This window comes from Saccostrea echinata, unplaced genomic scaffold, assembly GCF_033153115.1.
Source record: "Saccostrea echinata isolate AGI-Se365-2 ecotype Australia unplaced genomic scaffold, CSIRO_AGI_Sech_v1 ptg000009l, whole genome shotgun sequence".
NCBI classification, from domain to species: domain Eukaryota; kingdom Metazoa; phylum Mollusca; class Bivalvia; order Ostreida; family Ostreidae; genus Saccostrea; species Saccostrea echinata.
In genome coordinates this window covers 42,047,576-42,062,537 of record NW_026889758.1, presented here as the reverse complement: position 1 = coordinate 42,062,537, position 14,962 = coordinate 42,047,576, and the positions used below count along the sequence as shown (strand labels likewise).

Genomic DNA, 14,962 nt, shown 5'->3' with positions numbered 1-14,962 from the left:
AATAGGTCAAGTGCAAATAATATAAAAAAAATTCAAATTCATTCCATTCAAGGACATTAAGGTTCTTCAACATTTTTCTGCAACCTTGACCTTTAAGATAAGACCATAACTCATCATTTACATACTTAAATTCATTCCAGCAACCTGGTTCCAAATTAGCCCAATCACCATATGAAACAGATATATTGATGTCTGCTCTACATTTACAGTGGACATGAGAAATTAATGATGGTAAAGTTTCCTCTTTGCTATTTTAATGTTTGCACTTGTATGGTTTATGTGGATGACACCTCACAATAATTGTGGCTCTGTACTAGCATACAGTTCTATACATAATTATATTCCGTTGACAAATATATGTGTGCACGCAATCATCAAAAAAGTTATAAAAAGCTGTCCTTCAGTAATTGTACAAATAAAACAATGCTAATTATGTCATAAGAATAAAAGAAAAAGAATAACCTGGATTCAATGAATCAAAACCAGTATCTCAATTATCTTATATAGACATTTTCTCTGACATACAGAAAACTCTTACAGAAATATTTTTTGTGTGCTGGTGCTTGAACATTGAGGGGGAAAAAAATCTGCATCTGCCATCATGTAAATATTTACAAAGAGATAAAACTTTGCACCTTGAGGCCCTAACACTAGCCCACCAGGAAAGCTGATCAGCCATTCAATATACTCAGGCAATATGTCAGAGGAATTCTGGTAAAACCCCAGGACAAAGCTCAGGCAAAAGTACACCTTGATCATCCATTATCATGCCATGAAAGTTAACTTGATTGCAGCAATTACTGACACAGGTAGTGAGTGATGATTGGGGACTTGCCTGCATCACAGGAATGCTTATAAATCCAATGATATTTGACTTCTTGTAGCGTGTCTACAGAACATGACTAGTCAGAGCATTGGGTGTTCCTTTTTTATCACATTCATTTACAAACAATTTACTATTCTTATCACACTAGATCACTAATGGAGATATTAAAATTGGTGATACAAAATTTAGGACATAGTGCATTTATTTGTCAAAAATTTGCCCTCCTTTCATTATGTTTTTTATGCCCCCGGATTGAAAGATCCCGGGGGTATATTGTTTTTGTCCTGTCTGTCTGTTTGTCTGTTTATCTGTTTGTCTATCTCTCTGTTGTCAACTTTAACCTTGCCCATAACTTTTGATTGGTTGGAGCTATGACTTTCATATTTCACATGTATTCCTTGTGACAAGACCTTTCTTTGGGTACCATCATATTTAACCTTTTGACCTTGACCTTGGAGTTTGACCCAGAGACTTTAACCTTGGCCATAACTTCTGAACAGTTGGTTCTTGGGGTTTCAAACTTCACATGTGTATTCTTTGTGACAAGGCCTTCCTTTGGATACCAACAACTTTGACCTTTTGACCTTGGAGTTTGACCTACTTTTGAAAAACTTTAACCTTGGCCATAACTTTTGAACAGTTGGTGCTTGGGGTTTCAAACTTCACATGTGTATTCCTTGTGACAAGACCTTCCTCTGGATATTAACCTCTTTGACCCTTTGACCTTGACCTAGGAGTTTGACCTACTTTTGAAAAACTTTAACCTTGGCCATAACTTTTGAACGGTTAGAGCTAGGGCTTTCATACTTCACATATGTAATCCTTGTGACAAGTCCTTCCTTTGGATACCAACCACTTTGACCTTTTGACCTTGACCTAGGAGTTTGACCTACTTTTGAAAAATTTTAACCTTGGTAACAACTTTTGAATGGTTGATGCTAGGGCTTTCATACTTCACATATGTAATCCTCATGACATCACCTTCCTTTGGATACCAACCACTTTGACCCTTTGACCTTGACCTAGGAGTTTGACCTACTTTTGAAAAACTTTAACATTGGCCATAATTTTTGAATGGTTGGTGCTAGGGCTTTCATACTTCACATATGTAATCCTTGTGACAAGACCTTCCTTTGGATATCAACCACTTTGACCCTTTGACCTTGACATAGGAGTTTGACCTATTTTCAAAAAACTTTAACCTTGGCCATAACTTCTGAATGGTTGGTGCTAGGGCTTTTATACTTTACATATGTAATCCTTGTGACAAGACCTTCCTTTGGATACCAACAACTTTGACCTTGACCTTGATGATTTACTTACTTTTAGAAAACTTAATATTTTTTATCTTTTGGCCTGGATTTTGATTTGCATTTGAGAAACTTTAACCTCCGCCATAAGCTGCCATACGGGGGCATCAGTGTTTCACAAACACATCTTGTTTTCTTCATTTTTTTATGCATAAAATTTACATAACAACCTTCAATATGGTAGCCAATATAGTTGTATATAAACAGGTGTTCAAAATAGACATATTCACATACAGATTGAGTTCAAAAATCAATAAATTTCAAAATATTTTCAAACATACCATCCTCTACAGGAATAGTTATCTACTTGTCATAGCCAGCATCTGCACTCTCAAGCACAGGGTTAACAAGATATTGTTATGAAGCTAGGATGCAAACCAGCTGACTTATGAACTGAAATAACTGGGGTTCAAAAGATTATCATAGCTAGCTAGCCTGATTGATAACTAAAACCTGTGGGGATTTTTATGATTTAAGTTGATATCATTTGATGCATGCAGTGCTGGACATTTTTAATAGTGGATTGCAGGACATTTTAGTGGGGGAAAAAACATGGACGTTTTAGTAGAAAATTTGTGGACATTCTAGCAAAAGATTAATAGAATATTTTAGCAGAAGAACTACGCATGCCAACTCTCGATTCCCGCCTACATTTTACACCCATTTAATTCAATACTAATGGCAATTTGGCTATAAAATCTTTGTAGAATGCAAAGAATAGTTCAATGGTAATTGATTTATAATTTTAATACCAGTTAAAATAGTTAATTACTCTTAATTCTAGCTCTTTTTATAAGGGGGGTAGAGGATATTTTCCATTGAAATCGGGCTTGAAAGCATCAGCATATTTTAAAATATTCTTGGATATGGATAAATGTTCCTTAAATCTTTTCTTATGTTTTATGCAGATAAAAATTAAACATATGTAACTGATAAAATACAACGTTTAAGTTGTAAACCCCTTTGAAATTGGTGGAAAATTGAGCATTTTTGTCGTTTTTTGTCTGTAAACATATGAAACACTAAAAGCTTTGGTATGAATTTGTGAAATAACAATCCATATTACCTGTAAAAATGAATTTTTGTTTCACGAGGGGGGGGGGGGGGGGGAGATGTTTTTAAAAATATTTTCCGTTTTCCATTGATTTCTATAGTGAAAACACAAGTTTTACCAAAATTATAGATTTATCTCTCTTTCTTTTCCTAAATAATGAATGCTTTATGAAAATTCATATAAATATCTATAAAAATATGAAAAATCATTCAAATATGTTAACTTTTGAAAATTGACTTGGAGGTAGGTGGGAAAACAATACCATTGTTCGCAGTTCTTTGAAATAGGTCCTGGACATTTTAGCAAGAGAGCTAGTTTCTAAGTCAATATACATGTACTTTTTTTGTTTGCAGACTAAGTCTGCTACCCCCTGCTCTTTCAACTAGTTTTGATTATATAATTATTGCTTAAAACTATCAATTGGGATATGAACTTTGCGGCATTTCACAGATAATCTTCAATATTAGTATACATGTCATCAACTCCAGTACTCTGCACTGAAATCCATCACAAGTCCAACTCCTTTTCTCTTGTTTAGTTTTTACACCTCTACTACTTCCATACTGTTCAGTGTTGTAATTACAAATGAATATGTACAAGTATTTACCTGAATGAATAAATGTTAGTGAGTTTTCTTATATTTACTATCTAAATGTCCATAAGAGTTAGATACTTGGTCATTAGTCTGCTGACCAATAGGTAGTTTTTGCATACTTTACATTGATTATTTAAAAAGAATTAAAGTTATCTCTGAAAAAAATTCTGCTAAAATGTCCATCAAATCTTTACAGGTCACCAATTTTTCTTCACTAAAATGTCTACTAGAGCTCCCGTTAAAATGTCCATTCACACCTTTAGAAATTCATCTAAATTGTCCAGCTCCAATTTGATGTGGGTATAGCAGAAAACTGATATTCGTGCACAGGACTCATCCATTTATTGTGGCCATCCTGTGCACAAAATTTGATAACAATCAAGCAAAGGGATTTTTCAAGATATTGGTGGAACAATTTTTGATGAGGGTATGGATGATTGATAAACAGGTGATTTTGAGCTCTAGATCTGAATTTATAGGGGTCATCTGTTTAATGAATATCAAGCAAAGGATTCTTTACATACTGGCTAGACACTATTTGTACAGCAGGAAACAGGTGACCTTTGACTTTTAACCTGAATTTCAAGGATATTTTTTCATCATACTGACTCAGCTGTATATAAAACTTGATAACAAATAAGTAAAGGGTTTCAACATTGATGAAATCCCATATATTTGATGTAGATATAGAAGAAACTGGGCGACCTTTGACCTAAAAACCATTTGAGGTCATCTGCTTATCATGGCTGACCTATGTGTAACAAAGTTTTATGACTATAATGAACAGTTCTCAAATAATAGCCAGAAATCATTTGATGTGGGTATATGGCAGAAAACCATGCAACTTTTGACCTTCAGACTGGAAAATAGACAGGGATCCTATGATGGCCAACCTGTGGTCAAAGTTTCATGACTAACAGACTAACAAACAAATTGTTTCCTAGATACAGGTTATATTGGGGTATTAAAATTCCTTCAAGCAATGTGTGCTTGTTTGATGCTACTTCTTTTGTGACCTCCTGGCTTGGTCCTTATTGATTTAATGTTGATCCTATAGTTAATTCACTACATAGGCCCTTAGCCTACTATTTTATTATTTCTCAACAAATCTCAAGTTCATATAAAAAAGTAAATATCTTTTCATTTTAAGAAACTTGCATCTGGCCTTTGCTAAATGATTCTTCAGAAAACTATTCTTTATAATGACTTTGGGAGGCCAGTGGAGAATAAAAATATAACATACTGAAGTCATCAAATTCACTCCTTCAACTAGGTAGGTGAATCCACATTTCCATTTTCCAACATACTCCACATTCTACCATTGAACTACGTACTGCTTACCTGTAAAAACACTTGGCACTTTGGACATAAAACTCTTGACCGTTCTAACTGGTACACCTGTATTCTCATCCTGCATCATTTCAACAATTCTCTCCATCTGTCAAAGACAGGTAAATCAGATATCAATAAGATGTCAATTGTTTTTAACTTTTCATGTGTTAAAAATTTGTTTTTCTGAAAAGTGCATTTTTCTAGCATTTCTTCATTTCATAAATACAAGAATGTACATATCATAACAAGAAGAAAAAAATTGGATGACACAAATGTGCCCAATATGACTTCCCATACACAGTATGATTTTTCAGAAAAATTGCATATACTAGCTATGAATAGCAGTTCCACAAAAAGCACAGCTGGATTTCCATGAAAAGCAAATGAATATTTGTAATTTGTATAAAGTAAGTTTTAAATTACATTCAAATTACACAGATCTAATTCTGCATTTAGCAATTGATTCAGCTGTCATTATTATCCTCATCACAAAACCAAGACTATTGATTTAGGAAGAAATGTTCACAGTTAATAAGTCTAGAGTGTGCACCACCTGTCTATCAAATTACTGACCTCTGAATGCTACCTTAACACCATAGCATTTAATGACTTGATGAGAATAAACAACCTTCAATACACACGCAAATTAATGTCATATTTTAAACAAATTTAACTGATTGATTAGAGTATTGGTTAGGGAAGTGTATTTCGTAAATTGAATACCATAACAAATGTCATCAATGAAATGAATCAGTTACCTCAATCTTCGTATGCCCCCACTAAAGAAAGACTTTCCATACATGGATTGATCAACATTTAAATCAAAGATGCATTGTAAAGTATATGCAGACCAACAATTTCTTATTTTTCCCCTAACATCACAACATCATACTGTATACATGCAGGGTTATTTTTGCCCTGTGTTATTTTTGCCCTTTCAAACATGCAAACAATTCTGCTAGCGCTCCGTTTTAAATTCGCCCAATCACAGTTCAGCTTAAGAAATTATACTGTGTTTTTTGTGTTCTCCCCATTTTAAATTCACCCACCTGTAAGTTGGGCAAAAGGGATGAAAATAAAATGGGGGCAAAAATTCCCCTGTATACAGTATTTCTGGATCTCCCTCAAACTTCCACTTCACAGATCAAGGCCCAAGCTAATCTTTATCTGTGCATATGTTTTATGTACCGAAGATCACAAAATGTCCATGACACTTTATTTTCATGAGACAGTTATTCGGTATTTGTAAGCAAGAACAAATTTTCACAAAATGTGGTTATTGTTGTATACAACCTTAAAAATACAAATATACAAGAGAAAGTCTCACATATATAATTAAGGGAAAATAAAATTCTTATGTATAAAATGTGATATATGGTACTCAGACTCATCAGAACAGCCTTGATTGCTAACATAAGGAAATAAAATTAAGTTACACTGTTAAATGACATCAAATTGCACTAAAATATCTCATATGATTCTAGCATAGACTTGGAATGTGCATGTAAAAAGAGCATAAATTTCTATTTAGAATTAATTTTAATAAATAATATTAACAACAATTTACCATATTTCTATTTTAATTAACATTGCCATTTCCTTTGAAAACTAGTTTTAGTATTTCTGCTTGAAATGTGTAGAATAATTAAGTAAACACAAATTTACTTAGCATAGTAAATACATGAATAAATATATATATCTAAAATTCAAAAAAAAATCTCGGGTTTGCCTTTTTAATTTCCAATTAACTAGCTCAGGGTTTGTTAGTCCAGTCTCCCTACAGAATCCAGCTAGAGGTACAAGACTTACTAACTTAAATATTTATAATTTCACAAAATTTGTTTAACTAAGGCCAGTGCAGTATTAATAAGTGTAAAAAATTGTTTTCTCATTTTGTAGCTTGATATTCTTGTTATCTACACACACAAGAAAAATAACAAGCATAACAAATATCAGTATAATCACGGTCACATGGTGGTGCTTCTATCAAAACATGAAAGGCCCATGGGCCAATACACTCACCCTAGGCAGGCCATATGTAATCAGTCTCTTCAGTCATAGACTGAATATTTACTTAAATAAAGAACAAGAAGTCACATAAACTAGACAGGAATAATCTTTTGAATGAGTAATAACCCAACTGGACCATATAAAAGAATGTAATGGTGTATATAAAATATCCCAGCTGGTTACCTGCCCCTGAACTTGACATGAAGCAGCTTGGCTTTGTATGACTAAACATTAAAACTGCACCAGTCTTATAATTTAAAAAAAAAAAAAAAAAAAAAAATTGCTTCAATTTTCAATGTCAATTATTAAAAAAAAAAATAACCAAGCACAAGATATTCTCTCAAAGGGATATTATGAATTAAATGAATTAATTAGTACAGTGCAGTAATTGGTTCTTCATTTCATTTCCCTGTGGCCTGAGCAGTTAACTTGAGTTCTACACCATAAAAATTGTATTGTTCACATTCAAAAATGAAGGCTACTCCACCCATCCAAATTACAGATGATTTGAACAAGAGTTAATATACCAAGATTAACTTATTTCCAACAAAATGTTTTCTACACGTTTACCATTCATTAATGTTTCAATATTTCAAGAAGAAAACATTGTATGTATTCTTTGGTGTATTTGCATCAAAGAAACATTTAATTAATTAATGCAAAGATGAGAACAACAACAACAACAAAATTATATTTTAAGTTTAAGAGTAAAAATTACAATTTGATAAGGGGAATTGGGAATTTTTCAAACTTATGCAAATGTGAAAGATTTATTCTGTATCCTCTTTGTTCAAACATATCCTTGACCTTTCCAGAAATTCTTTTAATGATATTTAGCAACATGCCAACACTGAGTATAAAACAGCTAAGCACATTTAAGCTGTGTATCTTTGAGTCAGGTGGGAAACATTTCAACATAATATCTACCTAAATCACTTCCAGTTTCATTATGTTCCGATCAATTACGTGTGAAATATGGAAAACATACACACAGGAATGTTGTATGGTATTCCAAGCTTCTGACATTGGGGTTCATTACTACTTATCATTCACTGTTCTCTATGATTGTGTGCGTAACAAAATATTGCTGCATCTCATAACTTATCCTCACTCAAATACATCATATTACATACCCCGTACACTGTGTTCATGCAATCCTTGCAAGAAAATCATCCATGTCACAGGTACTTGGACCATTCACGGTAGCTCAGTCGGTAGAGCGCTCACTTCGTGATCGGGAGGTCGTGAGTTCGAATCTCGGCCGCGACTGACCTAACTCGATAAAAAATGGGTAGCAACTGTTCTGTTCCTTCGCCATGCGCTCGGCACTGTTCCTTCGCCAAGCGCGAGGCCCTGTGTCACGGCAGACACTGGCACGATAAAGATCCCTCACTGCTCAATGGCCCTGAGTGCCAAGTAAAGGTCAAAATTTGAAGCCCTTCACGGGTATATGGTGACGTCTCTATATGAGTGAAAAATTCTTGAATGGGACGTAAAACAACATACAATCAATCAATCACAGGTGCTTGTGGACGGGACCCCCCCCCCCCCCAAGCACCTGTGATCCATGTATGCATTTGCAATGGTTACATGTATACAAATTAATTTACAATAAACTCTTCAGGAAATTGTTGACCTTTGACTTAATTATCAGAATGCTTGACCAAAATTTAGTTTTGGCATGCATTTTTTATTAAACTGCGTTAGATTATTACATTGAAGCTATTCATGCCATAATTATAGACTAAATTTATGAGAAATCAAGAAAAATAAGTCATTAAAGGAAAAATCTAGTATCTTGCTATCATTCTTTAACTGTTCTCTCTTCCAACAGTAGAGCATAAAAATGTAAGTTTGACAATGTTTGGTGAATTATTGAAAATGATCAATAGGACCATTTGGTTGTCTTCATCTTTTATGGTTAATTCACATAAGCATTTCTACTTATATCTAAAGTTGATATTTTACAGTAACTAACACATTTATCCAAACATTCTATAGTGTTCAGTGTCAAGAAAGTAACTATAAAGATAATACAAGAATGAGCTGTACACACTTATCTGTACAAACTTGTAGTGAAGTGTCAGGGATAGACAATTTGATTCATTATAAACAGAATTCATTATATCAAAAAGTTCATAATATAATATGTTTTACAACTGCAGGGTCACTGTAAGTATGAATTCATTATGTTTGCTGTAACCATGCACTACTGTTTTTGCAAAACAAAATCACAGGTCCCAATTAAGGATTTTCTCTTTTACCTATATATGTCTTACCTAAATAAATCTTGAGATAACCTTCACCATAATATCATGAAATCAGCTATTAGATTTGTGGCAAAGTACTTTGGATACTAAGGCTGCATGTTTTAAAGAAGCAACTGGTATTAAAGTCCACTGTAGCTTCACCATCAATGTGTAAGATCTGAAACCTCATAGTTTTGATCAATAATCTGGACATGTTTCAACAAGCATAGCTGCAAAATTCAAAAACAAAAAACAAAAACAAAAAAACCCCAAAAAAATCCAGCCCCCATTTCACCCTTTCAAGCCACTTTTCCAAATGTTCAGAAATTTTTTTTTTTTAATTATCAAAGTGTGCAAGATCTAAGATTTTTTGTTTATAAATATTTTATGGTAGATTTAGAAACTCTCCTCACCCTTCCATTTTTCAAAAAAAAAAAAAAAAAAAGAGGATCATGGGCCACAATGCTCACCAGAGTCTCTTAAGCACTGCTTTTCTTCAGACAAATTTTAAATGATTTTAAGACTCTAACTCAGGGTCCATAATTTGAAAGAAAATAAAAATGAATCATGATTTGAACAACTTATAATCTGCACAACCTCAGAATGCTTTCACATAAGTTTCATCATATTCTTAAGAAGAATATATTTAACAATATTACCTATTTATCCCATGTTTACGCCTTTATCCCGTGGATATGACTCATTGGATATTTTTTTCATAAACCACAGTTAAGTGCAGTTGTGACATCACAATGGTTTTTGCGTTAGAGTGATGAAGAAGTAAAATAAAGTGGAGTCCTATATAAAACAGTGTAAAACATTGATTGTGAAGTATTAAACATGGGATAAAAAGAATCTTCCATGATTTGTAGTTGGATATGACTTTTAGCCAACTCGTTGTGTGTTTTTATCCCCTTGCCAAGGCTCGGGGATAAAAAACACACAACTCGTTGGATAAAAATCATATCCAAATACAAATCATGGGAGATCCCTACGACCTATATATATTTCAATGTTAAACTTTGATTCCCTATTGTGGCCCCTACCTACCCTGGAGGACATCATTTTGAACAATTTAGATTATACACTACCTCTGGGAGCTTTCACATAAGTTTCATCTCTTCTGGTAAACTGGTACTTGAGAAGAAGATTTTTAAAGATTTTCCCTATATATTTCAATGTAAAGGATTGATCCCCTATTGTTGCCCCACCCTACCACCAGGGGTCATGATTGAACAATTTAGAATTTACACTACCCTAGGAAGCTACCACTTAAGATTCACATTTTCTGGCCCAGTGGTTCTTGAGAAGAAGTTTTAAGGTCCCAAACCTATTTTGACTTTTCTTGATTACATACTCTTGGAAGGGGGTTTGGCTATTCATTTGTATAATTTAGAATCCTCTTTACCCAATAATACTTTGTGCCAACTTTGGTTAAAATTTACCAGGTGGATTGAGAAGTCAAAAGTGTGAAAAGTTTACAGATGGACAGATGAACAGCCAGGCGGACAACAAATGATCAGAAAAGCTCACTTGAGCTTTCAGCTCAAGTGACCTAAAAAGCATCTACAGGCAAATATCCATTGGATATTTCAAAACACTTTCATTCCAAGACGTGAAATAAATTTTGAAAATATAAAACAATTTCTTTATTTGAATGCTTGCAGTCTAGATATTTTTTCTTCTGTTTTTGGATTTCCACACATGAGTTAGAAACTGTGAGTCTTACAATTCACATCTCTATCTCAATTCTGTCTTCTATATCCTTTCCACAGCCACAGCATAAAAAGCTTATTGGCTAAAAATAGAGTTTCTGACCTCATACGCTGAGCCCCAGGGGAGGATATCATTACATATTTGGAATGGACCATAAGAGGAAGTTCTACTCAATCAGTTATTAAAATTACAAAGCACTGCCTTTATTTTGTCTAATTTTATAGATCCTCAGATATGCCTCTGGCAAAGGAGTTTCATAAAAGCATTTTTCCAGATTTCCATACCTTTCAAACTCTTGCTGGTATAGGATCCACTTAATATAGACAAACAATCTAGGCATCATAAGAAAGGTAACAGAGAAAGAGTAAAGAGGAATCAACGGAAAAAATTGCTTCCTAAAAAGCAAAAGAAAATACAAACAAACTGAAAAACAAAAAAAGAAGTCTTTCATGCATATTTCTACAGTAAAACTCAGTTATAGCAAATTTCTGGGGACCTGCAAATTAACTTTGCTATATCCATAATTCATTATATCCATATGACAAATTCATCAAAGTATACATAGAAATTCACAATATAGATTTTTTCCTTTTAAGTATAACTCAGTCATTCTACAAAAACATTACCAATTAAAAATTTTTATGTCGCTTACAAATTTACCATTGTAATATCTTAACTATAAATTTAAAGGTCGATTTCAACTCTAAGACTTAACATACACACATAGTTTTGTAAATATTCACTGATATATATGCAGTTAAAGTTTTGATATGACCATAATATATTGTTGAAAAACGTATTCCACTGCAAATCTCAATGTCGCTTCATTTATTTATAAATTTCAAGATGAAATTTTCAGCCGTAAAATTGTTCCAAATAGATTGCAATGAATGTTAGAAAATGTCTTTTATCCTATATAAAAAGAAACCAAACCATTTACCACAAAGAAATGCATAGATCTCCTTTCATGCGAATTCATATGCATGTCGCTAAAAATCAATTAACTTCCATAACGATTTTATTTTAAATTTCACGCATAGAATGCAGATTTCAAAAGAACTGAAACTTATCTGAAAGTGACCACGGAACCTTATATCATCGAATCCAGTTGCTTGTCAGCTATCTTAAACTATTACATTTTCGACATAACAAAATGAATTAGACAAAAACAGTTGTCTCTCTTAAAAATTTAACTTCCGTAACGGTAATTCAGGAAAGTTTTTGATTTAAAGGTATAAATTTTTTTATTATTTTGGGAGCGAAATGCTTTATACTTTTGTTTAATATCCCAAAACAAACTTTGATTTTAACTGTTGAAGAGAATTTTAACTTTTATTGCTGGGAATTAACTTCCGTAACAATTAACTTCCGTAACGATATTTTCCCCGAAAATTTAATTTAAATTCGGATTCATGCGAGACTTCATGAATCATACTTTAGCGTTCTTTACTGAACATCAGAAACAAAAAACTGGTCAAATTCAGCTTTATTTAAAAAATAATAAGGCTTGATCAAGCATTAACTTCCGTAACATTACATTAAAATCAATGGTATCTTGAAATTGTTGTAAAAAGTTAACGATACCAGATTTGTGGACAATTCTTTGTTTTCTAGTTCACTGATATGTCCTTTAGAGAATTATGATGTTCATTTTGCTATTTGAAACAATTATTTTTTTCATGTTTTTTACTCTGAATTGGTCCATTTATCGTAGAATGACTGAACTACCAAATGTATTTAGGGATATAAGAAATACAAGATTTACCTTGGGGTTCCAAAGTTTTCCAATGAATTTCAAAAAATCAATACTTACAAAATTAATGTCAGTTCAATAGTTCAAAATTGAGATCTTTGAAAATTCCTTATAAGAGATGTAAATTTCATTATTTTTAACTTCTAGGGGACACAACATCAGTTCACTAAAACCATAAATTTGCTATATTCAAGTTCGTTATATCCATAAAATTTTACTAGAAATTGTTAAGAATGTCACAGGGGTTTTCATAAACTTCGCTGTATTTGTAAATCCGCTATATCTGTGCTCGTACTAAACAAGTTTTATTGTATTACTTATCAAATCTTTTGTTCATTATGACAAACACGTTTCTAAAAATTAGAACTACTCCCATTGATTAAAGCTCCAATTTCCTTCTAATCAAATCACTGATTTACAGGATAAATTACTTTTCTTGCTGACCCAGATTTTACAGATCCCTGATGTACTGAAGTTGATGGAGATAGCTGTTTTAATATAAGGTTGGACAACATATAGAATCAGTGAGCAATCGTGGGAGGTTATACATGCCATGCTGCATATAGGAATGATAATTGCAATGTGCTTATTCTAAAATCAATGCCAGTTCATTTCTCTGGTGACTTTTATCGCTACACTTTGGTCACAGTTTACGTCACTGGGTCCTATTTAGGGCTGACAAACTGTTGCTGTGCTTCTTGAAAAAATTTATTTCTTAACCTTTATTTTTTTTTTAAACTAAAGAAAGAGTTAAATCAGTGCAAAATTTTTTTTTTTCAAAAAAGATGAAATATAATTCAAATTGATTAATTATATTGCTTGTAATGTTATATTCTTTATTCATGTTATTTATGCAGTTTTCCTGAATATGGTTACACATTTTCTAAAAAAGCCACCTTATTATAATTCATTATCTAACAGAATTCATAAATATAACCTGAAACAATATGTTTTAAATTATCTGCTACCAGTCAAATTTTTACAAACATTCAAAGCAAACTTGGCTTGTGAAATAAATATCAAAAAAAAAAAATATTAATAATAATAATCACATGCACCCATTGATTAATACAGCTTATGTAACTCAAATGATAAAATATTGACAAGAAGATACATGGTAATGGTCCTAAACCTGCTTTATTGATTTAAGTGTATATATTTCAGTCCATGATGAGGCCACTTTTATTATTACACTGGTGACGTGTGTTGCTCCAGGTGTCAATGGTTGTTCCTTATGAAATTCTGGTCTGCTATGCTCAAATTATCAATATATCTGTTAATATATTCTATATAAAGCCAGAATGTCGTCATTATGACATGCTTTGCAAACAATCTCAAACTGAGGGTAAATAACTCTTTTATCATCACAAATCCAACTGCCTATGTAAATTGATCGTATATCATATTTGTCTTCTTGAAATAGCTCTTTTAAATGAACATACCATTTTACTTTAATATATAATACATCGATGACAAATAATCCCCTCAACAATGGAAACACTGGTCAACATTAATTAACAATTCTATTTCAAGTACCTAATATTATTAATTCTGTTACAAATTTCCATAAATATATATACCGTAAACGTCTTTAATTTCACGTGTTTAATATTTCACGATTTCCCTTGTTGGTACATTTCACAATGGTTTTAATTTCACGGTCACTGAAGTTTTAATTACTATGTATTTGCAATTTCATAATTTTGAAAAAAGCATAAGAAAAAAAAGTTATGATAAAGTATTTAATATAAACCTATCCAGTAACTAAACTTTAACCCGCCATTATTATTAACCTTGGATATACTGTATGTGTACATAATTTGGTGTCTTCAAAATTTAGCACAATCTCTGGGTATGGAGTTGTTGGCGAAATTGTGAATTAGCGCTATACATGTCCATGCTGTATATTGTATATATAAATGATTTCTTAGCAGTATTCATGAAGTAGCGCATCGTTGTCTGCACCAAAGCTGCTAAAATATGAAGCCCACTTTTTTAAGTATACACATACAGTATCCTAATGATTTTCAATGAAATCTTTTTTACTGTTACAAAATATAAAACAGGATTTTAAAGTGTATAGATAATTGAATGCTACATTGATATGTAAGCATTAT

At 32.5% G+C, this 14,962-nt stretch overlaps 1 protein-coding gene across 6 annotated transcripts in view; it reads right to left on the bottom strand.

Annotated features, from left to right (window-relative positions):
• Positions 1–14,962, bottom strand: part of LOC133182404 (regulator of G-protein signaling 7-like) — a 66,055-nt gene that overhangs the window by 37,082 nt on the left and 14,011 nt on the right. For all 6 annotated transcript variants that reach the window (XM_061317232.1, XM_061317235.1, XM_061317234.1 and 3 more), the window contains exon 2: positions 5,127–5,223. In XM_061317232.1, coding sequence (XP_061173216.1) covers positions 5,127–5,223 — 97 coding nt within the window. The remainder of the gene's footprint in view (positions 1–5,126; positions 5,224–14,962) is intronic.